This window comes from Peromyscus maniculatus, chromosome X (assembly GCF_049852395.1).
Source record: "Peromyscus maniculatus bairdii isolate BWxNUB_F1_BW_parent chromosome X, HU_Pman_BW_mat_3.1, whole genome shotgun sequence".
Taxonomy (NCBI): domain Eukaryota; kingdom Metazoa; phylum Chordata; class Mammalia; order Rodentia; family Cricetidae; genus Peromyscus; species Peromyscus maniculatus.
In genome coordinates this window covers 113,426,784-113,453,460 of record NC_134875.1, presented here as the reverse complement: position 1 = coordinate 113,453,460, position 26,677 = coordinate 113,426,784, and the positions used below count along the sequence as shown (strand labels likewise).

The 26,677-nt window shown below is 44.9% G+C and overlaps 1 protein-coding gene across 11 annotated transcripts in view; it reads right to left on the bottom strand.

Moving 5' to 3' along the window:
• Scml2 (Scm polycomb group protein like 2) overlaps window positions 1–26,677 on the bottom strand; it is a 245,418-nt gene that overhangs the window by 127,986 nt on the left and 90,755 nt on the right. For 5 of the 11 annotated variants that reach the window (XM_076562544.1, XM_076562546.1, XM_076562547.1 and 2 more), the window contains 2 exons: window positions 19,512–19,592; window positions 10,814–10,897 (listed from right to left, as the gene is read on the bottom strand). In XM_076562544.1, the coding sequence (XP_076418659.1) occupies window positions 10,814–10,897; window positions 19,512–19,592 (165 nt within the window). Of the gene's footprint in view, window positions 1–870; window positions 1,041–10,813; window positions 10,898–16,163; window positions 16,299–19,511; window positions 19,593–26,677 lie in introns of those variants that run through there. The other 6 variants (XM_076562550.1, XM_076562551.1, XM_076562552.1 and 3 more) reach the window with 4 other exon arrangements.

Sequence of the window (26,677 nt, the reverse complement as noted above, 5' to 3'; positions counted from 1 at the left end):
GGTTTCACAACGGAGGCTGTGGTGGAAAAGAGAAGGGACAGAACAGAAGGGACCAGGTAAAAGGGTTCTAAAGAGGTGCAGGATGAAAAAGTTAGAAATGGGTATTGTTAAGTGGAGAAAGAAAGATGGACAACAGACTAGGGGTTGTCAGGAGAAAGCAGGGGAGAGGGGGAAGGAGGGGCACACAGGGAGAGAGGAGATAGAAGGGGTTGGGCAGGGAGAAAGCACATTGGAGGCAGATAAATGGGAGGGAGTGGACCATAATGACACAGGGGACAGAGGAAGCCCTGGGAAGGAGGGGAGCTTGGAATTAGCTATAGTGGAAGGGAGGGGTGAAAGGCGTGAGGAAGGGGTTGGAAAGAGAGGAAAGGGGAAAGGAGGTTGGATAGGAGAAAGGAGGTAAAGAACTCCCTCCCCAAACATCCCGCCAATCAGCAAAGACGTTTAAAAACTGCCTGGACTGAGTCTACTGGGTTAATCTCAGTCCTCGGGGGAGCAGTTGCCATGGAGGTGGTGGGAATTGGGGGTAAGGTCGGCGGAAAGGGAGGGAGACGGGAGGGGGAGAACAAGGGAATCCGTGGCTGATATATAGAAATGAATGGTATTGTAAAAGAAAAAAGAAAAAATAATAATATATTCATAGAAAAAAAAAACTACCGAGAACGGAAAGAATGGGGCTAAACCACTCAAATCTGTAATAAAAATCGACTAGGGAAGGATTCCCACCGAATGCAACCCCGGGGTCTAACGGAAAAGGAAAGGACTCGAACGTTCCAGAAAGCCCTCAACGGGCCACGCTTAAGTGAGACGACGCCTGAGGAGAAACGGGGGCCTTGGGGTGGAGGAACCCCGAGAAACAAGTCTACTCACTGCCATGGTGAGCAGAGGGCTCCACTGGGCCGATGTCAGCACTCGGCATCCAAGGAGAGGGCCCACAACTCTGAGAAAGGCCACAAGCCGGCCGCGAAAGCCCCGAAAAGGCCTCAGCGCCTAGGCGCCACAGATGCCGGCCCCACGGCCCACACTGTCCACCAGACACCAGGGCATTCTGGGAACCGGAAGTGAGCAACCTTCTACAGCGCCCCCTACTGGAAGGGCGGCACAGACAGCCTGCGGCCCGGGGCCACGGCCTGCTTTGCAGAAGCTGGCCCCTCCAGCTTACTATGGAGAGGGAAATGGAGGAGGAGTTGGATCTCAGCCCCAATACTCACCTGACTTTCGGGTAGGAGGGATCCTACAAGAACTCACACAGGATTTATAACTGAGCCATGAGTGCAAAGCACAGAAGAGTGCTTTAACGGAGACTGCACGGGAAGGAATTACCCTATCTCTTCTCCTGGGGCTTTTCTAGGAGGATCACCCTACTTCCCAGGGGCCTTTAACATAGGGAAAGGGCTGTGATGGGGGGGCGCTTGTCTAGGAAAAGAAAGTATTTGCAAAGAGGCAGGAAGAAAAAGGGGTACTTTGCAAAAGTGGGGGTAAGTCTCAGGGGGAGGTGTTCGTGGCTACAGGGGAGAGGGCGCGGAGCGGAAAAGGTCGAGAAAGGGATAAAGGTATGGAAAGTGGAGAAATCTCTGAACAGGGAGGAAGAGGCTTAGGAAGGCACAAAGGGTGGGAACTTGGAAAAGCATGGGGGAAGGGGAAAAGGGGAAGGGATAGGGATCAGACAGAGAAGAGGCACAAAAGGAAGAAGAGGGCTTGGGAATGGGAAAGAGGTGGCAGGGAGTAAAAGGGTGGGAAATGAGGAAAGGACTGTGTAAGGAGAAATGGGAGCGATTTTTAAAATGGAAATCTGGCCAGGATGCCAGCACAGGACTTTAATCCCAGGCCTCCTGGAGCAGAAATAGGAGATTCTCTTAACTCGAGACCACCCTGGTCTACACAACGAAATCCATGTAAGAGAAGCATGTGGACAGGCCATTCTCTATGGCAAACAAAAATAACAATAATGGTAATAATCACGGCGGTGAAAATAATAACATCAATATCATTTATAACAACAACAAAATAACGGAAGACCACTGCAGGCTGAAAAGGCAAAGAGGGTTTAAAATGGGGAAAAGTGGATCCTGCCCCCAACTTCCCTTCTGGACCAGAGGTTAGTATCCGGGCCCAACCCGGACCCCATCCCTTGGCACCAGCCACTCCAGGGAAGACCTACCCAAATTGGCCCCAGGTTCTGGGCACTGGGCAGGTCTCCTTCTAGCCCCACCAGGAGGGATCCCCTTTTCCAAGCCCCCCGGCAGCCCCTGCAATCTCCATGCCCTGCCCCCACGCCCATCTGACCGAGACCCCAGCCACTTCCTGAGACTTAGAGACCGGACCCCAGCTCCCCTCCTGCCCCCGACTTCCCTTCTGGACCAGAGTTGAGTATCTGGGTCCAATCCGGACTCCATCCCTGGGCACCAGCCACTCCGGGAAGACCTGCCCAACTTGGCGCCAGGTTCTGGGCACTGGGCAGGTCTCCTTCTAGCCCCACCAGGAGGGATCCCCTTTTCCAAGCCCCCCGGCAGCCCCTACAATCTCCACACCCTGCCCCCACGTCCATCTGCTAGAAACCCCAGCCACTTCCTGAGACTTAGATACCGGCCCCCAGCTCCCATCCTGCCCCTGACTTCCCTTCTGGACCAGAGAGGGCTCCCATCTTGCGCTGGACTTCCCTTCTGGACAAGAGCTCACATCATGCCCTGGACTTCCCTTCTGGACAAGAGCACACATCCTACCCCGGTCTTCCTGTCTGGACAAAAGCTCCCCTCCTGCCCCAGACTTCCGGTCCAGATAAGAGCTTCCATCCTGCCCCGGAGTTCCCATTTGGACAAGAGAGCTCCCATCTGGACGAGAGAGAGAGACTTCCTGAATCTGTCAGCTCTTTCTGAACCAAGTACGCTGATAAGACCGAGAAGGAACCACAAGGACATGGGCAGACGTCAGGGCAGAAGTACATACAACAAAATGAAGAGCAATACAGCATCACCAGAACCTAGCCCTCCTCCAACATCTAGACCTGAACATCAAAAATTGGAAGAAGCAGAAGAAAACAGCCTTATGAATAACATCATGAAGAAGGTAGAGGCTTGTGTAGAGGAAAAGACAAAAAAGCAATTGAAGAACGCTGTAAACAACTAGAGGAAAGGGCAAACAAATTAGAAGAAAACAATAAAGTCCTGGAAGAAAACAATAAAGTCGTGGAAGAAAACAAAGTACTGAAAGAAAATCATGAAAAAGCAATGAAACAAATAAAGGAAACAGTCCAAGACCTGAAAAGGGAAATAGAAACAATAAAGAAGACACAAACAGAGGGAATGATTGAAATAGAAAATCTGAGTAAAAGATCGGGAACTTCAGATGCAAGTATAACCAACAGAATGCAAGAGATGGAAGAGAGGATCTCTGGCATTGAAGATACAGTAGAAGAAATAGATTCATCAGTCAAAGAAAACACTAAAGCCAACAAAGTCATGAACCAAATTGTCCAAGAAATTTGGGACACCGTGAAAACACCAAACCTACGAATTATAGGGATAGAAGAAGGTGAAGAATACCAACTCAAAGGCACAGAAAATATGTTCAACAAAATCATAGAAGAAAACTTTCCCAACTTAAAGAAGGAAATGCCTATGAAGATACAAGAAGCCTATAGAACACCAAACAGACTAGTCCCCCCAAAAAAGTCCCCTTGCCACATAATAATTAAACAACTAAATGTACAGAATAAAGAAAGAATATTAAGAGCAGCAAACGAAAAAGGCCAAGTGACCTATAAAGGTAAACCCATCAGAATAACACCCGATTTCTCAATGGAGACTTTGAAAGCCAGAAGGACCTGGACAGATGTAATGCAGACACTAAGAGACCATGGATGTCAGCCCAGACTAATATACCCAGCAAAACTTTCAATCATCATAGACGGAATGGAACAAGACATCCAGGACAAAACCAGATTTAAACAATACCTATCCACCAACACAGCCCTACAGAAAGCACTAGAAGGAAAATTCCAACCGAAGGAAGTCAGATACACACTCAAAAACACAGGCAATAGATAAAGCCACAGCAGTAAACCCCAAAGAAGAGAAGTACACACACACTACCACCAAAAATAACAGGGAAGAACAATCACTGGTCGTTAATACCCCTTAATATCAACGGACTTAATTCACCTATAAAAAGACATAGGCTTACAGAATGGATACGAAAGCAGGACCCATCTTTCTGCTGCATACAAGAAACGCATCTCAAATTCAAAGACAGACACTACCTAAGAATAAAAGGCTGGGAAAAGACTTTCCAATCAAATGGTCTTAAGAAACAAGCGGGTGTAGCCATCCTGATATCCGACAAAATAGACTTCAAACTAAAATCAATCAAAAGAGATCAAGAAGGGCACAGGAAAGATCCACCAAGATGAAGTTTCAATTCTGAACATTTATGCCCCAAACACGAGGGCACCCACATATGTAAAAGAAACATTACTAAAGCTTAAACCACATATAAAACCCCACACATTAATAGTGGGAGATCTCAACACCCCATTTTCACCAGTGGACAGATCTCCCAAATCGTAACTTAACAGAGAAATAAAGGACTTAACTGATATCATGACCCAATTGGACCTAATAGATATCTACAGAACATTCCATCCTAACAAAAAAGAATATACCTTCTTCTCAGCACCCCATGGAACTTTCTCTAAAATTGACCACATACTTGGCCACAAAGCAAATCTCAACAGATACAAAACAATTGGAATAACCTCCTGTGTTCTATCAGACCACCATGGTTTAAAGTTAGAATTCAACAACAACAAAAACTACAGAAAACCTACAATCTCATAGAAACTGAATAATGCTCAACTGAATCACCAATGGGTTTAGGAAGAAATAAAGAAAGAAATTAAAGACTTCCTAGAGATCAATGAAAATGAAGACACCACATACCCAAACTTATGGGACACTATGAAAGCAGTGCTAAGAGATTCATAGCACTAAATGCCCACATAAAGAAGTTGGAGAAATCTCACATTAGTGACTTAACAACACACCTGAAAGCTCTAGAACAAGAAGAAGCAAAGTCTCCCAGGAAGAATATACGCCAGGAAATTATCAAAGTGACAGGTGAAATGAATAAATTAGAAACTAAGGGAATAATACAAAAAATTAATGAAACAAAGAGTTGGTTCTTTGAGAAAATCAACAAGATAGACAAGCCCTTATCCAAAATAACCAAAAGACAGAGAGAGAGAATCCAAATCAACAAAATCAGAAATGAAAAGGGGGACATAACAACAGACATTGAAGAAATCCAGAGAATTATCAGGTCATATTTCAAAAACCTCTACTCCTCAAAACTGGAAAACCTAAAAGAAATGGACATTTTTCTGGATAGGTACCACATGCCTAAGTCAAATCAAGACCAGATAAACTATTTAAATAGTCCAATAACCCCTAAGGAAATAGAAGCAGTCATTAAAAGTCTCCCAACCAAAAAAAGCCCAGGACCAGATGGTTTCAGTGCAGAATTCTACCAGAGCTTCAAAGAAGAGTTAATACCAATACTCTAAATTGTTCCACATAATGGAAACAGAAGGAACATTGCCAAACTCCTTCTATGAGGCTACAAGAGAGAAACTCAAAGCAATTCCACTAAAACCAGGAACGAGGCAAGGCTGTCCACTCTCCCCATAATTATTCAATATAGTACTTGAAGTTCTAGCCAGAGCAATAAGACAACATAAGGAGATTAAGGGGATACAAATTGGAAAGGAAGAAGTCAAGCTTTCCCTATTTGCAGATGACATGATAGTATACTTGAGTGACCCCAAAGATTCCACACAGGAACTGATAAAGCTTATAAACACCTTCAGTAACATAGCAGGATACAGGATCAACTCAAAAAATCAGTAGCCCTCCTATATACAATGGACAAAGAAGCTGAGATGGCAATAAGAGATACATCACCCTTTACAATAGCCACAAATGACATAAAATACCTTGGGGTAAAACTAACCAAGCAAGTGAAGGACCTATATGACAAGAACTTTAAGTCCCTGAAAAAAGAAATTGAAGAAGATGTCAGAAAATGGAAAGATCTCCCATGCTCATGGATAGGCAGGACCAACATAGTAAAAATGGCAATCTTACCAAAAGCAATCTACAGATTCAATGCAATCCCCATCAAAATACCAACACAATTCTTCACAGACCTGGAAAGAATAATTCTCGACTTCATATGGAAAAACAAAAAAAAACCCAGGATAGCCAAAAGAATCCTGTACAATAAAACAACCTCTGGAGGCATCACAATCCCTGACTTCAAGCTCTACTATTGAGCTACAGTAATAAAAACAGCTTGGTATTGGCATAAAAACTGACATGTGGACCAATGGAATAGAATTGAAGACCCTGACATTAACCCACAAACCTATGAACATATAATTTTTGACAAAGAAGCCAAAAGGGTACAATGGAAAAAAGAAAGCATCTTCAACAAATGGTGCTGGCATAACTGGATATCAACGTGTAGAAGGCTGCAAATAGATCCATATCTGTCACTGTGCACAAAACTTAAGTCCAAGTGGATCAAGGACCTCAACATAAATCCAGCTACTCTGAACCTGCTAGAAGAGAAAGCAGGAAGTAGTCTTGAACACATTGGCATAGGAGATCACTTCCTAAATATAACACCAGTAGCACAGACACTGAGAGAAACAATTAGTCAATGGGCCTTCTTGAAACTGAGAAGCTTTTGCAGAGCAAAGGATACGGTCAACAAGGCAAAGCGACAGCCTACAGAATGGGAAAAGATCTTCACCAACCCCACATGTGACAAAGGACTGATATCCAGAATATATAAGGAACTCAAGAAATTAAACATCAAAACGACCAACAGTCCAATTGAGAAATGGGCTTTAGAACTAAACAGAGAATTCTCAAGAGAGGAAACTCAAATGGCTGAAAGACATTTAAGGAATTGCTCAACATCCCTAATCATCAGGGAAATGCAAATCAAAACAACTCTGAGATACCACCTTACGCCTGTCAGAATGGCTAAGATCAAAAACTCTGAAGACACTTTATGCTGGAGAAGATGTGGAACTCAGGGAACTCTCCTCCACTGCTGGTGGGAATGCAAGCTTGTACAACCACTTTGGAAATCAATATGGCGCTTTCTTAGAAAATTGGGAATCAATCTCCCCCAAGATCCAGCTATACCACTCTTGGGCATATACCCAAGAAATGCTCAATCATACCACAAGAGCACTTGCTCAGCTATGTTCATATCAGCATTGTTTGTAATAGCCAAAACCTGGAAACAATCTAGATGCCCTTCAACTGAAGAATGGATAAATAAATTATGGAACAAATACACAATGGAATACTACTCAGCAGAGAAAAACAATGACATCATACGGTTTGCAGGCAAATGGATGGATCTAGAAAAAATCATCCTGAGTGAGGTAACCCAGACTCAGCAAGACAAACATGGTATGTACTCACTCATAGGAAGATGCTAGATGTGGAACAAGGATGACTGGACTGCTACTCACATCACCAGTGAGGCTACCTGAAAAACGGGACCCCAAAAAAGACACGGAGAAATGGATGAGATCTACATGAACAGCCTGGTCATGAGTGGGAACAATGAAGAGCTACGGTCGAGGGAAAGAGAGTGGGAGATCCTAGCTGGATCAAGAAAAGAGAGGGAGAACAAGGATTAGGAGACCATGGTAAATGAAGACCACATGAGAAGGGGAGGAAGCAAAGAGCTAGGGAGGCCCACGGAGATCCACAAAGATACCCCCACAAAAGACTGCTGGTAATGGTCGAGAGACGGCAGGAACTGACTTACACTGGTGATGGGATGGCCAGACACCCTGATAGTTGTGCCATAAACCCCATCCAAGGACTGAGGAATCTGGATGCAGACAACCACAGCTGGGCCCCTGGTGGAGCACTGGGAGTCTAATTAGTGAGAAAGAAGAGGGTTTATATGAGGGAGAATTGCTGAAGCCAAGGTTGCATAAAGCACAGGGACAAATAACCAAATGAATGGAAGCACAGGATCTATGAACCAAAGGCTGACGGGCCCCCAACTGGATGAGGCCCCCTGAATGGGTGAGACAGTCTTTTGGCTTGATCTGTTTGGGAGGCAGCTGTGTGTAGGTGCCCGGTCCTGAGCTCGTTGCATGAGTTAGCTGTTTTTTTTTTGTTTTGTTTTGTTTTGTTTTTTTTAAAGATTTATTTTATTTATTATGTATACAGAAGAGGGCGCCAGATCCCATTACAGATGGTTGTGAGCCACCATGTGGTTGCTGGGAATTGAACTCAGGACCTCTGGAAGAGCAGTCAGTGCTCTTAACCTCTGAGCCATCTCTCCAGCCCGAGTTGGCTGTTTTAATCCTGGGACTTATGCAGGGACGCTTGGCTCGGTCTGGGAGTGGGGACTGGACCTGCCTGACTGAGTCTACCAGGTCGACCCAGGTCCTTGGGGGAGACCTTGATCTGGAGGAGGTGGGAATGGGGGGTGGGCTGGGGGAGGGGGAGGGGGAGGGGGGCGAGAGGGGGATACCAGGAGAATCTGTGGCTATAATGTTGAACTGAATGGTGTTGTAAAATGAATTAAAAAAATAAAGAGAAAGAAGCTCAAAAAAAAGGGGAAATGGTTTAGAGTACTGTACATGGGAAGAGAGAAATACAATGGCAAGTGGGGGTGGGGAAGGGATGAGGCATAAAACTAGTGAAGGAAAGAAAGGACCGGGGTTTAAAATAGAGAGAGACAGCGGGGAATGGGGAATGGGTGTAATGACCGAAGGGAAAAGGCAGAATGGCCAGAGGACTTGTCGGGCGAACTAGGGGAAGGGAGGAGTTACAAGAAGAGGAGGAGGGGAGGAGAGGCAGGGCAAAAAGACACAGGAGTTGGACAAGGCAATAGGCAAAAAGAAAGGATGGGAAGGGGATGCAGAAGAGGAAGGGAAGAAAAGTGAATGTGGAGGAGCAAAGGTTACAGAGGGAAAAGGAAAAGACACTGAAAACACAAAATCAGGAGAGAAATTCAAACCCTGCTGGCCAATGCCACCCAGCCCTTGGGAGGCAGCCATCAGGAGGGAAAAAGGAAAGACATCAATTCTGCACAGACAGGATGAATAAGCCAATGAACATCTGAAGGAACCAACGAATGAAGGACACACAATTGGTGTCACCGGGATGAGGGGGATCCAGAAGCGTACTAAGCTGTGAAAATAACTTAAACGGAGGAGATACACACCTGTGACACTGTCAAAGAATCAGATATTCAAAATAATCGCCTACAACAAGCTCTCCAATCGGCAAAACTGAATAGTCGGACAGCCCTAAGAGTTGACAAGGATACAGACAAACAGAATCTTTTGCATGACTTCTCTGGGAAAAACTGGACGTCCTTAAGAATCCATTTAGCCCTAAGCTACACAGGGACAGTCAGTCACTCGTAGATTCAGCTCTCAGACACAGTCACATGGGATTTCTACGGTCAGGTGCCTCTTCTCAAGGCAGCAAGAGACAGAAATAACAAATCTCTACAAGTTACCACAAATCCACCTCACAAAAAGGTTTTTTACAATCTAAGTAGGCACGCATTCTCAGGATAGTATCTTTGTTAAGGCTGTTTCTCAACGTGAATAATTTACAGACAGGAGACCAACTAACGATAATTCTGTACAGGTTCACATGATCTAAATGCATGTGAATGCAAGAATCTAAAACAGCAATCTCTCATTTCTTCAAAGACACCATCTCACTACAAGGAGTAATGGGTATGATCTGGGGCTGGCCAGGTGGACCTGTACTCCAGCCAGCTGTTTGAGAGTTGGAGGAGAGCACATCTATACTTCCAAACCAACCTAGTAACATAACAGTCATAAAGCTGGCCTAGGGCACAGCCGAGAATACGATTCAATATCCAAAGTGGAAGGATGGAAAAGGATTCTGATTTTCCTCACAAAAAAGTCCCGAAAACCCTGGACTAGGTTGGAGGATTCTAAGGGCTAGGTCTCTCTGGAGCTTTCCCTGGGGCTCTGACGGATGAAGAAATAACTTAGTTTCTTGTCTACAAACAGCTACATGCTATAGGGGTAAGAGCCATTTTAGGTGTTTTCAATCCTGTAATATATATACATATGTGTGTATATATAGAAAATATACATATATTAATGATATATACATATATCTTATGCATACATGTGTGTATATGTTTATATGTACATATAGATTCACTGTCCTTGTCTTCTGAGGCATCCTGAAGGAAGAAAAATTTAAGACCTTAAGCTGCATCCTTACCCCCAGCCCCTTTCCTCGCTGTGGTTTAGAATTTTGACTTTTTTACTGGGTACCCAGGTTTGTTATCCATTAGAATGACCAGATTTCTGAGGGTACCAGATTACAATCAAATCATATTCATACTGTTGGTCTGGACAATCTTGTGTCTACAGAGACAGCACAAAACCCATCAATATGAAACTCATTTGACCATGTTATTAAATATTTTCTCTTTATAGTCTCAGCTATACGACGTTCCCATGTCTTTAAAGTTACTGAAAGGTTTGCAGGGAAGCCGAGGCAGGCAGATTTCTCAAATGAAAGCAAAGACTCTAAGTGCTTCAGCAATACACCACAAGAACCTGTCCACAACAGCAAAAGCAGCACGTGAGGGAAGAGAAAGAGCTCCTTAGTATCCTCCAGTCCTACGGTATTTTACTCCCAAGCCCTCTGCCTCTTCCTCCAGGCAGTCCCTCTGGCCTGCCTTCTCTTATTTTTGTCTATATCATGGCCATACTTACTCCTCCTCCTCCTCCCAAACTCTGGGGTCCATGTTCAGGAATCAGTTGTCCTAGATCAGCAGGTGGTTCTCCAGTGACAGGTTGCTGAGAAAGAGATGACCAGGGGATGAGAAGTTAGAGAAGATAGGAAAGCTTGGGATCAGGCATGCTTACACAAGCTGACTGCCGATGGAAGCAAGCACCAGGTCATTAGGAAACGCTGCATCCTATATACAGGTTTCACAAAAGGAAAAAGGGGACAGGGTCAGAAAAAAAAAATCTCATACAAGGGGACCAAGTCAGCAGGAATTCAATCAAGCAACGATGCACAAACGTTAACACACAGCAGCTCCAGTGAGACCCAAACTGAGCAGACAGAGGCCATAGGAATGATAAGCACAGCCTGTCTGGGTGGAAGGATCTGGGTTCTCAGGATTCCAAGTTACCGCCCCCTGAGGGCATTCCCTCATCCCCCTGACCATTTCCCCAGAGTTCTGCACAATCCTATGTCTTTGCACCGTCTTCTCTACTTCTTAAGCCCTGGCTTTCTTGGAAACAGGACACGTTCTTTCAGGATAATAAAGGGGATATCTGTTTCTATTTTCAAGAGGAAAATGCCTGCTTCCACGGTGTATTCATTTACAGACCTAACCAATCATTAGACATAGGTAACACACACTCACAGGTTTTAAGAGCAAGGCCGACGAACACCCTGACAAACACCACTCTCCTACCCAAAACTAATAGGCTGATACACAGAAGACAGCAAAACAGGAAGAAAAGAAAGGAAAGAAGTTTTCCGAATAAGAAGTCAAAATATAGGTAGGTAAGCAGGTACCACTGGCATAATTCTTTACATCATCACCTGTGTGGCCAAAGATGACTAGGAAATAAGTAAGGCCTCAAACGAATGAACCAACTCTCTGTCAAACTCACAAAACACAGACAGAACAAACGCAGGAAGACAAGAAGGACAACTCAGAGTGAGACTGTCAAAGAAATGAAGAGCTCACACCAGACACCAACAATAGACAGAGTAAAACCTGACTCTTGTCCCCCAGACTTCCACGACATAGGAATAAAACTTAAACATCTGTAGATCAATGCTTCTGACCCCACAGGTAGAAGTTTCAGCATGTGATTTCAGGTGTACTAGGGTATAGAGAAAAAAAAAGCCCGAGAACAGAATTGATTGTTGTGGCACATGCTGGCTCCCGAAAGCTGTTGGGTCCCTGTTTTAAGTTCAGGGTCGGGGAAAGGAGTATGGCAACGCTGCCTAGTGAGTGCTCTGTCAGGGCATCTGTTGAGCCTTATTCAAAGTACCACCTAGGGAGACAACCTGTCAACTGACTGCCCCCAGGCACCAAGAGGCAGGGGGACACACAAAGACCTCCAGCAGACCTAGGATTGGCTACAGGCTCATTCACAGGGAACCCAGAACGCATCATGGAAGAGATCCATTCCTTTCCTTCTGGACACCAGAGCCACTAACCTGGTCCTAGGAGTTTGGGGTCTCACCTCTCCTTGTTGTCTATTGTCGGGGTACAGAGGACAGCCTTACCTACCTCACCAGATTTCATTGTACTTTCAGTGTTACTTAATGAGAAAGATTTTCCAGCTAAGGTAGGAACTTTCATTTCATGTGCCTCACTCCAGACCTGTTAGCAGTGCTTCTCCTCCTCATACACACAGACAGGTCCCTGATCTCTGCCTTGTCCCTAGTTCCAAAGGCCTAATAATGAAAACAGGGGCCTTAAATAATCTCTCTCTGATAAAGCTGAAATAAGAACTCATGCAGCACAAGCTTTTCTCTTCCCAGTTCCCTCTTCTAATTCACCCCTCAGCTAATGGCTGCTTCGGACCACCACAGAATTGGAGTCCAGGAATCATCAAGCAAGAAACAATAACAGCTAAAAGGTATTTAAACGCCCAGACCCAAAAGTGTGTGGGTTCTACAAACCAGACTTTAATATGACCGTCTATTAATGTTAAATTCTCTCAACAATTGATCACCTGTTTCTCCTGGATGCTAAATTAGTGAACAGGTGCCTTAAATAATCTGTCTCTGATAAATCTTAAAAACGTGTTCCAATCTCTCTGTCTCTCTCATAAACACTAGAGTACTAAACACTACCATGGTCACTAATTTTCTCATGGCTGCTTCTTAACATGTTCAAAATTTCTCCCAAGCCCCAGAAACCAGCTGAACTCCATCTGGACAGGTCCGATCTACTTCAGGCTTTCAAGGTCCCACCAGCAGCCATCCTGTCAGACACAAAAGCAGCCAGGGTGCCAAGCCAAGAGGGATGGACGGCTCCAGAGGAGCAGGACAGCCCACCATCTCAGGACGCCTGTCTAACTATAAAAAACCCCTTCCCTACAAGCCCCTAAGAGCCAAAGAGTGCCCACCAAGTCAGCTGGAAAGCAGTTTTTCTGTGAAAAACAACGCCCCTATTCCTATTCACTTGCTGTTTAGAATAAGCCAAAAGTCTAGAATGTTAGGATCCTGCCCTCCCTCCCGAACATGCACAGCTTGGGGTCTTGCGTCTTATGTCATCAGGGGGTGCAGGCAATTATGTACCCGCCTTAAAAAGTCAGACAAGAGGCCCAACTGTGTCTCTCTGTCTCTCTCTGTCTCTGTCTCTCTGTCTCTCTCTCTCTTTCCTCTCTGCTCTCTCTGCTCTGTTCCTGCCATCTTTCTTTCTCTCCAGGCCTGGATATCTTTCCTCCTAACGCATCCTTGCTTCTAAGAAATCTATTTGTAACTCTGGTAGTCGTGGCCATGGCCTGTGACTTCTCCACTGGTAACCAGCGCCACCAACGATCACCATTTACCTTTCAGGACCCACACCTACAATCCCACTACTAGGGAGGAAGCAGAAGGTGTTATCATGTTGTACCTCAGGTCAGCACAGCACAGGTACCAGTTTCCAGGTCATACTCTCTTAGAAAAACAAAAAGGCCATTTCAAATCCCAGAACTCAGGAGGAAGATGCATGGGGATATCCCTCAGTTCCAGACCAACGGGGATTACAAAGAAAGCTCGAGAACAACCAAAACTGTGACACTGAGAATCCCTACTGCGTAAATAAACAAATCTAAAAATATTTTCCAGAGTGGACAGGATACAACACTCCTGACATCACAGCAATGTAGACACAGTGACAAGAGTATCCAGATTCTCAGTCCACCCAAGGACACAATAAGACAATCAATATCACATTTAAGCAATGTGAAGCCTGACCTGGGTAATTTAGAAAGACCTTGGTTCAAAATTAACACGTTAAAAAAAAAAAAAAGGACCTTAACTCAGACAAGCATGTAAGAGTAACTGTACTCCTTAGAAGAAACTATAAACCTATCTAAAAATATGAGAATCTCAAGTGGGCAATTGCATAAAGGTGCTTGGTATAAAACAAGGCAAATAGGTTCAAACCTAAATCTTACATTGTGGATTGAAAGAACCAGCTCCAGAAAGCTGGTCTTCTGAATCTATTGCTGTAGTAAGTACAAGCGATTACATTCCAAGGGACCCAGAGCTGCAATGGCAACACAAAACACACACGTTCTCATATGTACAGAAAATATGAAAGCTTACACATACAGAAAGTGAGAGATAGAGAGAGTGACAGAGTGGGGAGGAGGGAGAGAATGAACACAAAACTAAGATATTCATCATTCATGAGTATGGCCTCTCAAGACAACACCACAATCTAAGGCTATGTGAAATCTATACACTGAAACACTTTCCATCTGGCACTACCCAGTGATGGACATAAGAACACATCAAACTAATCCTTTACATATTGTTCTAAGTGGAAACTGACAGACTATTAACACCTATTTTCCCTAGATTTGTCAATTGGAACTGGTGTATACTCCCTGCCACACGACTTCAACCCCCAAAGTAGACCCATAAAAAAACAGAAATCTAAGGACAGGGACAAATGTGGAGAAAATCAGAGGTTAAAAGGAAAAGAAAAGTGAGAAAGGAGCTGCAAAGGGACTGGAAGGGGAGAGGGAAGTTGGAAATGGAGACATGATTCAGAAAGGAAGGAAAGCATAGGAAAGAGGAAATGGTCTGGGGAAGCAGAGAAGAACTCAGAAAGTGGGGACGGAACCTAAAAAAGAACAGGGGTTCAGAAGAGAGAGAGCAAAAGGAAAGGGGAAAGAGAACTAAAGAGGACAGGGGACACAGGGTTGCAAAGGACTAAGTGTTAGGACAGGAAAAAATTTAAAAGAGAACGGGTTAGGAATGGGTAGAAATGGCAGACGAGAAAAAGAAATTTTAAAGGGTTGCAAAGAAGAAAGAGCACAGAGGAGAAAATGGTACAGAAAGGAGTTGGAGAACTGGAGCAAAGGGAAAGGAATGGAAAAGGAGAAGAGGTAGGAAATGCATGGGAAGGAGCCAGGTCATGGGAACAGGGAAACGAACCTGGAAAGGCAAAAGTGGTGATGGTTGGGGAAAAGAGGACAGGGGTGGGGCACGTGGACAGGGGTTAGGGGTTTCACAACGGAGGCTGTGGTGGAAAAGAGAGGGGACAGAACAGAAGGGACCAGGTAAAAGGGTTCTAAAGAGGTGCAGGATGAAAAAGTTAGAAATGGGTATTGTTAAGTGGAGAAAGAAAGATGGACAACAGACTAGGGGTTGTCAGGAGAAAGCAGGGGAGAGGGGGAAGGAGGGGCACACAGGGAGAGAGGAGAAAGGGTTGGGCAGGGAGAAAGCACATTGGAGACAGATAAATGGTGGGGAGTGGACCATAATGACACAGGGGACAGAGGAAGACCTGGGAAGGAGGGGAGCTTGGAATTAGCTATAGTGGAAGGGAGGGGTGAAAGGCGTGAGGAAGGGGTTGGAAAGAGAGGAAAGGGGAAAGGAGGTTGGATAGGAGAAAGGAGGTAAAGAAGTCCCTCCCCAAACGTCCCACCAATCAGCAAAGACGTTTAAAAACTGCCTGGACTGAGTCTACTGGGTTGATCTCAGTCCTCAGGGGAGCAGTTGCCATGGAGGTGGTGGGAATGGGGGGTAAGGTCGGGGGAAAGGGAGGGAGACGGGAGGGGGAGAACAAGGGAATCCGTGGCTGATATGTAGAAATGAATGGTATTGTAAAAGAAAAAAGAAAAAATAATAATATATTCATAGAAAAACAAAAACTACCACGAACGGAAAGAATGAGGCTAAACCACTCAAATCTGTAATAAAAATCGACTGGGGAAGGCATCCCACCGAATGCAACCCCTGGGTCTAACGGAAAAGGAAAGGACTCGAAAGTTCCAGAAAGCCCTCAAGGGGCCACGCTTAAGTGAGACGACACCTGAGGAGAAACGGGGGCCTTGGGGTGGAGGAACCCCGAGAAACAAGTCTACTCACTGCCATGGTGAGCAGAGGGCTCCACTGGGCCGATGTCAGCACTCGGCATCCAAGGAGAGGGCCCACAACTCTGAGAAAGGCCACAAGCCGGCCGCGAAAGCCCCGAAAAGGCCTCAGCGCCTAGGCGCCACAGATGCCGGCCCCACGGCCCACACTGTCCACCACACACCAGGGCATTCTGGGAACCGGAAGTGAGCAACCTTCTACAGCGCCCCCTACTGGAAGGGTGGCACAGACAGCCTGCGGCACTAGGCCACGGCCTGCTTTGCAGAAGCTGGCCCCTCCAGCTTACTATGGAGAGGGAAATGGAGGAGGAGTTGGATCTCAGCCCCAATACTCACCTGACTTTCGGGTAGCAGGGATCCTACAAGAACTCACACAGGATTTATAACTGAGCCATGAGTGCAAAGCACAGAAGAGTGCTTTAACGGAGACTGCACGGGAAGGAATTGCCCTATCTCTTCTCCTGGGGCTTTTCTAGGAGGATCACCCTACTTCCCAGGGGCCTTTAACATAGGGAAAGGGCTGTGATGGGGGGGCGCTTGTCTAGGAAAAGAAAGTATTTGCAAAGAGGCAGGAAGAAAAAGGGGTACTTTGCAAAAGTGGGGGTAAGTCTCAGGGGGAGGTGTTCGTGGCTACAGGGGAGAGGGCGCGGAGAGGAAAAGGTCGAGAAAGGGATAAAGGTATGGAAAGTGGAGAAATCTCTGAACAGGGAAGAAGAGGCTTAGGAAGGCACAAAGGGTGGGAACTTGGAAAAGCATGGGGGAAGGGGAAAAGGGGAAGGGATCAGACAGAGAAGAGGCACAAAAGGAAGAAGAGGGCTTGGGAATGGGAAAGAGGTGGCAGGGAGTAAAAGGGTGGGAAATGAGGAAAGGACTGTGTAAGGAGAAATGGGAGCGATTTTTAAAATGGAAATCTGGCCAGGATGCCAGCACAGGACTTTAATCCCAGGCCTCCTGGAGCAGAAATAGGAGATTCTCTTAACTCGAGACCACCCTGGTCTACACAACGAAATCCATGTAAGAGAAGCATGTGGACAGGCCATTCTCTATGACAAACAAAAATAACAATAATCGTAATACACACGGCAGTGAAAATAATAACATCAATATCATTTACAACAATAACAACAACATAGCGGAAGACCACTGCAGGCCAAAAAGGCAAAGAGGGTTTAGAAAGGGGAATAGAGGTGTATGAAGGTTCTCCTGCCTTGAAATGGGAAAATGGTTTAGAGTTCTGTACATGGGAAGAGAGAAATACAATGACAATCGGGGGTGGGGGTGTGGGGGGCTAAAAACTGGTGAAGGAAAGAAAGGACCTGGGTTTACAATAGAGAGAGGCAGCAGGGAATGGGGAAATGGGTGTAATGGTGGAAGGGAAAAAGCAGAATGGCCAGAAGTCTTGGGGGATGAACTAGGGGAAGGGAGGAGTTACAAGAAGAGGAGGAGGGGAGGAGAGGCAGGGCAAAAAGACACAGGAGTTGGACAAGGCAATAGGCAAAAAGAAAGGATGGGAAGGGGATGCAGAAGAGGAGGGGAAGGAAAGACAATGTGGAGGACCAAAGGTTACAGAGGGAAAAGGAAAAGACACTGAAAACACAAAATCAGGAGAGAAATTCAACCCCTGCTGGCCAATGCCACCCAGCCCTTGGGAGGCAGCCATCAGGAGGGAAAAAGGAAAGACATCAATTCTGGACAGACAGGACGAATGAGCCAATGAACACCTGAAGGAACCAACCAATGATGACACACAATGGGTGTCACCGGGACAAGGGGTTTCATTAAGCATACTAAGCTGTGAAAATGACTTAAACGGAGGAGATACACACCTGTGACACTGTCAAAGAAGCAGATATTCAAAATAATCGCCTACAATAAGCTCTCCAATCGGCAAAACTGAATAGTCTGACAGCACTAAGATTTGACAACGATGCAGACCAACAGATTCTTTTGCATATTCTTCTCTGGGAACAACTGAACCTTGCTTTAGAATCCATTTAGCCCTATGTGACACAAGGGATAGTCAGTCACTCGTAGATTCAGCTCTCAGACACGGTCACATGGGATTTCTATGGTCAGGTGCCTCTTCTCAAGGCAGCAAGTGACAGAAATAACAAACCTCTACAAATTGCCACAAATCCACCTCACAAAAGGGTTTTTTACAATCAAAGTAGGCATGCGTTCTCCGGACAGTATCTTTGTTAAGGCTGTTTCTCAACGTGAATAAATTACAGACAGGACACCAACTAAGGATGATTCTGTACAGGTCCACATGATCTAAATGCATGTGAATGCAAATATCTGAAACAGCATTCTCTCATTTCTACAAAGACACCATCTCACTGAAAGGAGGAATGGATATGATCTGGGACTAGCCAGGCAGACCTGTACTCCAGCCAGCTGTTTGAGAGTTGGAGGAGAGCACATCTATACTTCCAAACCTACCTAGTGACACAACAGTCATAAAGCTGGCCTAGGGCACAGCCAAGAATACGTTTCCTCACAAAAAAAGTCCTGAAAACCCTAGAGTAGGTTAGAGGATTTTAAGGGCTAGGTCTCTCTGCAGATTTCCCTGGGGCCCTGATGGATGAAGAAATAACTTCGTTTCTTGTCTACAAACTGCTACATGCTATAAGGTTAAGAGCCTTTTTTGGTGTTTTCAATCCTGTAATATATATATATACATATATATGTATATATAGAAAATATACATATATTAATGATATATACATATATCTAATGCATACATGTGTGTATATGTTTATATGTACGTATAGATTCACTGTCCTTGTCCTCTGAGCCATCCTGAAGCAAGAAAAATTTAAGACATTAAGCTGCATCCTTACCCCCAGTCCCTTTCCTCGCTGTGGTTTAGAATTTTGATTTTTTTACTGTGTACTCCTGTTTGATATCGATTATAATGACCAGATTTCTGAGGGTACCGGATAACAATCAAATCATGTTCATACTGTTGGTCTGGACAATCTTGTGTCTACACAGACATCACATAACCCATCAATATGAAACTCATTTGACCATGTTATTAAATATTTTCTCTTTATAGTCTCAGCTATACGACGTTCCCATGTCTTTAAAGTTACTGAAAGGTTTGCAGGGAAGCCGAGGCAGGCAGATTTCTCAAATGAAAGCAAAGACTCTAAGTGCTTCAGCAATACACCACAAGAACCTGTCCACAACAGCAAAAGCAGCACGTGAGGGAAGAGAAAGAGCTCCTTAGAATCCTCCTAACCTACGGTATTTTACTCCCAAGCCCTCTGCCTCTTCCTCCAGGCAGTCCCTCTGGCCTGCCTTCTCTTATTTTTGTCAATATCACGGCTATACTTACTCCTCCTTCTCCCAAACTCTGGGGTCCATGTTCAGGAATCAGTTGTCCTAGATCAGCAGGTGGTTCTCCAGTGACAGGTTGCTGAGAAAGAGATGACCAGGGGATGAGAAGTTAGAGAAGATAGGAAAGCTTGGGATCAGGCATGCTTACACAAGCTGACTGCCAATGGAAGCAAGCACCAGGTCATTAGTAAATGCTGCATCCTATATACAGGTTTCACAAAAGGAAAAAGGGGACAGGATCACCAAAAAAATCTCATACAAGTGGACCAAGTCAGCAGGAAGTCAATGAAGCAACGATGCACAAACGTAACACACAGCAGTTCCAGTGAGGCACAAACTGAGCAGACAGAGACCACAGGAATGATAAGCATGGCCTGTCCAGGTGGGAGGACCTGGGTTCTGTTGTAGGGAGTCATTCCAGCTTGGATCTGGCAGTTCCAACCCCCACTGAGACTCTGCCAACTGTCATACCTACGAGGCGGGATCAGGGGAGGCACCTGGCCACCCAAGAGCTGGATGGGCCAGCGCTCTCTCTGTGTGCTTTCTCTGTGCCAGGATGCTGAATGGTGAAGGTGGACTGTGCAGAGCTCCAGAGAACACCGCTGGATTGCGATACACCTTCTCCAGACCCTGCGACCTACCTATTACTTAATTTGTGAGTTACGCCATAAAATAAATATCCTTTTGACTATGTGGAGTGGCCAAAATAATTTCTCCAATAGGGTTCTCAGGATCCCAAGATACCACAACCGTGGGGGCCTCACTCCAGGCAATTACTGGCCTTGTGAAGCATGTTCTTGGATTTAGACCAGGAATTAAGATCCTTCTCCACACATCTGTGCCTCACAGGAAGCCCCAGACAAGTCAGTGGCAACAACAGGATCTTAAGACTAAACATCTAATAAAATACAACAGTTTATTCATAAAGGGCCTGAAATCCGGGAGTTCAAGAGGCAAAGGAGGAAGAGCCCAGGGTTGAAAGGTTGGCCATCTCTGGAGCACAATGAAATGGATGGATGTCCAGGCATACATACATCCATCCTTACGCACGTTTTAACCACCCAGAGAAGGCATGAGATAGTTGCCGTGAATGACCACACTCTCAAAACAGCTCCTTGTAGTAGACATTGACACAGGTCTAAAACAAAATGACACTGGATGCAGCATGAGAAGTGGAAACAAAACTGAAGTTCCCATTAATCCATTCCATATAAACTGAGCAGAAATCATAAATCTGGGTATGTCAAAGGACCCTGTATTCCAGAAATAGGAAAGGCTGATGAAGGAAGATGCCTTAAGCCCAGGAATTTAAGGCCTGGCCTGGGAAACCTCAAGAGACCTGCTCTCAAGGACAAATAAAGGTCCATAATTTTTGGGTCACACAGGGAGCTATGAAGGGCCTCACACTCTAGAGGCACTCCTTATCCAAAATCCAACCACCTGAACTATTCTCTCATCCCCTGGCCATTTCCCCAGAGTTCTGCACAATCCTATGTCTTTGCACCGTCTTCTCTACTTCTTAAGCCCTGGCTTTCTTGGGAACAGGACAAGTTCTTTCAGGATAATAAAGGGGATATCTGTTTCTATTTTCAAGAGGAAAACTCCTGCTTCCATGGTGTGTACATTTACAAACCTAACCAATCATAAGACATAGGTAACACACTCTCACAGGTTTTAAGAGCAAGGCATACGAAAACCCTGACACACACCACTCTCCTACCCAAAACTAATAGGCTGATACACAGAAGACAGCAAAACAGGAAGAAAAGAAAGGAAAGAAGATTTCCGAATAAGAAGTCAAGATATAGGTAGGTAAGCAGGTACCACTGGCATGATTCTTTACAACATCACTTGTGTGGCCAAAGATGACTAGGAAATAAGAAAGGCCTCAAACGAATGAGCCAACTCTCTGTCAAAATCACAAAACACAGACAGAACAAACGCAGGAAGACAAGAAGGACAACTCAGAGTGAGACTGTCAAAGAAACGAAGAGCTCACACCAGACACCAACAGTAGACAGAGTAAAACCTGACTCTTGTCCTCCAGACCTCCCTGACAAAGGACTAAACTTAAACATCTGTAGAGCAAGGCTTCCGACCCCACAGGTGGAAGTTTCAGCATGTCGTTTAAGGTATACTATGGTAGAGAGAAAAAAAGCACGAGAACAGAATTGATTGTCGTGGCACATGCGGGCTCCCGAAAGCTGTTGGGTCCCTGTTTTAAGATCAGGGCCTGGAGAGGGCGAGGGGAAATGGCCACACAGCCTAGTGAGTGCTCTGTCAGGGCATCAGTTGAGCCTTATTCAAAGTACCACCTAGGGAGACAACCTGTCAACTGACTGCCCCCAGGCACCAAGAGGCAGGGGGACACACAAAGACCTCCAGCAGACCTAGGCTTGGCTACAGGCTCATTCACAGGGAACCCAGAACACATCATGGAAGAGATCCATTCCTTTCCGTCTCAACACCAGAGCCACTAACCTGGTCTGGAGTTTGGGGGCCTCACCTCTCCTTATTTGCCTATTGTCAGGGTAGGGAGGAGAGCCTTACCTACTTCACCAGATTTAATTGTACTTTCAGTGTTACTTAATGAGAAAGATTTTACAGCTAAGGTAGGAACTTTCATTTCATGTGCCTCACTCCAGACCTGTTAGCAGTGCTTCTCCTCCTCATACACACAGACAGGGCCCTGATCTCTGCCTTGTCCCTAGTTCCAAAGGCCTAATAATGAAAACAGGGGCCTTAAATAATCTCTCTCTGATAAAGCTGAAATAAGAACTCATGCAGCACAAGCTTTTCTCTTCCCAGTTCCCTCTTCTAATTCACCCCTCAGCTAATGGCTGCTTCGGACCACCACAGAATTGGAGTCCAGGGATCATCAAGCAAGAAACTATAACAGCTAAAAGGTATTTAAACCCCCAGACCTAAAAGTGTCTGGGTTCTACAAACCAGACATTAATATGACCGTCTATTGATGTTAAATTCTCTCAACAATTGATCACCTGTTTCTCCTGGATGCTAAATTAGTGAACAGGTGCCTTAAATAATTTGTCTCTGATAAATCTTAAAAACGTGTTCCAATCTCTCTGTCTCTCTCATGAACACTAGAGTACTAAACACTACCATGGTCACTAATTTTCTCATGGCTGCTTCTTAACATGTTCAAAATTTCTCCCAAGCCCCAGAAACTAGCTGAACTCCATCTGGACAGGTCCGATCTACTTCAGGCTTTCTCTGTCTCACTAGCATCCATCCTGTCAGACACAATAGCAGCCAGGGTGCCAAGCCAAGAGGGATGGACAGCTCCAGAGGAGCAGGATAGCCCACCATCCCAGGACGCCTGTCTACTTCTCAAAAACCCCTTCCCTACAAGCCCCTAAGAGCCAAACAGTGCCCACCAAGTCAGCTGGAAAGCAGTTTTTCTGTGAAAAACAATGCCCCTATTCCTATTCACTTGCTTTTTAGAATAAGCCAAAATTCTAGAATGTTAGGATCCTGCCCTCACTCCCGAAAATGCACAGCTTGGGGTCTTGCATCTTACGTCATCAGGGGGTGCTGGTTTTTATGTATCCGCCTTAAAAAGTCAGACAAGAGGCCCACCATGTGTCTCTCTGTCTCTCTGTCTCTCTCTGTCCCCTGTGCTCTCTCTGCTCTGTTCCTGCCAACGTTCATTCTCTCCAGGCCTGGATATATTTCCTCCTATTGCATCCTTGCTTCTAAAAAAGCTCCTTGTAATTCTGGTAGTCGTGGCCATGGCCTGTGACTTCTCCACTGGTAACCAGCGACACCAACCATCACCATATACCTTTCAAGACCCACATCTGTGGTGGTAATCTAATTGTATTGAAATATTATTTTGATTTGTACTGAAATATTAATTTGATTGTATGTTAATAAATAAAGTTGTCTGGGGGTCAGAGCTATTAGAGCCATAGCAAGAGTGTGGCGGTGGTGGCACACGCCTTTAATCCCATAGATATCTGTGTGTTCAGGGTCAGAGCTATTAGAGCCATAGCAAGAGTGTGGCGGTGGTGGCACACGCCTTTAATCCCATAAGATCTCTGTGTGTTCAGGGATACAGCCAGCATTGGAGACATATGCCTTTAAGACCTAGGGGGCTGTACATTCAGACAGTGACGAGGCAGTCATGTGTTTGGGTTTACAACCAATGAGAAGGCAGAACAACATACTTTAAAAATACGAACCGAGAGGAAGTAGGTCTCTTTTCGCGAAGCTGGGACAGCAGGAGGAAGGGTGAGATTTTAGCTCTGAGCTCTGACCTCTCGGCTTTCTCTTTTACATTGTTTCTGTGTTTCTTATTTAATAAGACGGTTGGTTACATCTACATCTGGCGCCCAACGTGACAAGAATCCATTAAAAACTGCTTGGCTTGGCGGCAGGTCCGCTTTCCCGCAAGGGCGGCAGGCGGCGGTGGCGGCGGCAGTGGCGGCACACGGCGGCCGGCGGCGATCGGCTTCTTAGTCCGAGCTGCTGGCGTCCTAGTCCGGGTAGCAACTTCTAGCCCGGGCCTAGGTCTGTGAGCAGCTTGCCTAAAGCCGGTGCTACAAACAACTCAGACCTGCCCTGCCGAACAGGGCCCTGCCGTGGTCGGAGCTTAAGGAAGCCAGACCCAAGCCTTGACTCGGCACAAGAGGGAACACGTGGCTGCATTTAAGCTTTAGTCGGCTACGCTTTCTTGTGCGTTCTCTCTTTCCTCTCTCTCTCTCTCTCTCTCTCTCTCTCTCTCTCTCTCTCTCTCTCTCTCTGGATTTACACCTGGGACACTAGGTGGCTGCTTTGAAAATCCCCTCGGATTTCTACTGTTCTACGCAGATTTGGTAAGTCATAATATATCAGATATTTTAAAGGAAACTATCTAAAAGAGAATTTTTTTCCACATTAAAAAACAAATGGGTTTTATGTGTACATTGGAAGAAAATTGGTTTTTGTTCGAAATTTTAGGCAGTCTGGCAATGGAACAACTATATAATATTAGTATTGGTGGAATTATGCACCTCATCACTATAATAATCCACATTTTAATATTTAAAAAGATAGTCAATTTAAGTGCCAGGATAACAGCGTTAGAAGAACTTGTTAAACCTGTAAAAATTCAGACAGAAGAAATTAACAGTGAAGTTGTTTCAAGTCGGGATCATAAGGTTGCAGAAAGAAAGCCTGTTTTCACACAGTCACCCTTAATTTATCCTGTAACAGTACAGCAGATGCCTGATCAAATGGCTACACAAAATACTTGGGCTCCAATTGAAATGTTGGATTTAAAAAGGTTTAAGGAGGCAATAGTATCTTATGGCATGCATTCCCCATATGTAAAGCAAATGTTAAACACTTGGTCAACATATAATAGGATAGTACCACAGGACTGGCGGGACCTCGCACAAGGTGTTCTGGAACCCAGCCAGAGACTTCAATTTCTGACTTGGTTTAAGGAGGAGGCTAAAAACATAGAAAAACAATGGAGGGATAAAGGAGTACAAGTTTGCCAGGATCAGCTTATGGGCGAAGGCCAATATGCTTCAGCACAAGCACAATGTTTATATGATGTCCAAACCCTAATTTTATGTCGAACGGCAGCCTTGAATGCATGGGACAAAGTTGAGGAACCAGGAAAAAAATCTGAGTCATTTACAAAGGTGAAGCAAGGCCCAAAAGAGTCTTTTACAGATTTTTTACAAAGACTGGCTTCAGCAGTAAAGAGAACGGTCTCGGATTCAGAAGCTGGTAAGGCAATAATTGAATCTTTGGCCTTTGAGAATGCGAATGCAGCATGCAAAAGAATAATCAGGCCATTAAGGGCAAGATCTGCACCTATGGAAGATTGGATTAGAGAAACAATTAATGTTGAAGCTGATGAGCATGATGATACATGGGTAGGAGAAGTAATTTCAAAAGGTTTGAGGAGTGTTAGATGTTTTGGATGTGGAAAGCAAGGACATTTGAAAAGGGACTGTAGACAGGTCATTTCCAGAAACAATGTTTCTTCAAGGAACAATGGCAACAGAATGCCCCTTCCTTCTGGAGTATGCAGAAGGTGTGGTAAGGGAAAACACTGGACCAACGAATGTAGATCAACAAAGGACAGACAGGGTAATCCTTTGCCTCAGTCTTCGGGAAACTCCCAGAGGGGCCTCAGGCAGGCCCCCAGTGCAAATCCAGTTCAAACCTTTCCGGCAGCCATAGAGGAAATGCCTGCTCTGGAGAGCGATTAAATAACCAAATGCCTATTGGAATAAATCATGCTGGTCAGAATGATGAAACAGAGAGAATAGAAAATTCAGGAGAAAACATAAAGAAAATTTTTTGGCAAACTTCTATTAATGAACAAAGACCAAAATTAACGATAAAAATAAATGGTGTTTTGTTGTCTGGTCTGGTAGACACAGGTGCGGACGTTACCATAATTGCACCAGAATTTTGGCATCCAACTTGGCCTCTTCAGGAGGTAAACGTTCAACTGTTAGGAATTGGGACATTATCTCAGGTGAAACAGAGTGCAAGATGGCTCGAATGTATAGGTCCAGAAGGACAGAGAGGAAAATTAAAACCATATGTGGCTAACATAACTATGAACCTGTGGGGTCGAGACTTGTTGCAACAATGGAATACTCAGATTAACATCCCTCCAATCTCAGAAACAAATCATAAACTAGCACATGTTACTGAGAGAAATATTAGAAGATATTGTTCTAATGAGTGGTCACCAGCCATCCATATTATACAAGAACAGGGCACAATAACTGATGATCTTCCAAAGACACCAACAGCTCTACCTTTAAAATGGTTAACAGACAAGCCTGTATGGGTCCAGCAATGGCCTTTAACAACAGAGAAACTCCAGGCTTTAGAAGAGCTGGTAGAAGAACAGTTAAATGCTCAGCATATTGAAGAATCAACCAGCCCTTGGAATTCTCCTGTATTTGTTATTAAAAAGAAATCTGGTAAATGGAGAATGGTAACAGACCTTAGGGCAATTAACAAAGTAATTCAGCCAATGGGTTCTCTACAATCTGGGATGCCTTTGCCTACTCTGTTACCAAAAGGATGGCCTCTCATAGTTATTGATTTAAAAGACTGTTTCTTTTCAATACCCTTACAAGAAAAAGACAGAGAAAGATTTGCTTTTACAGTGCCTACTTATAATAA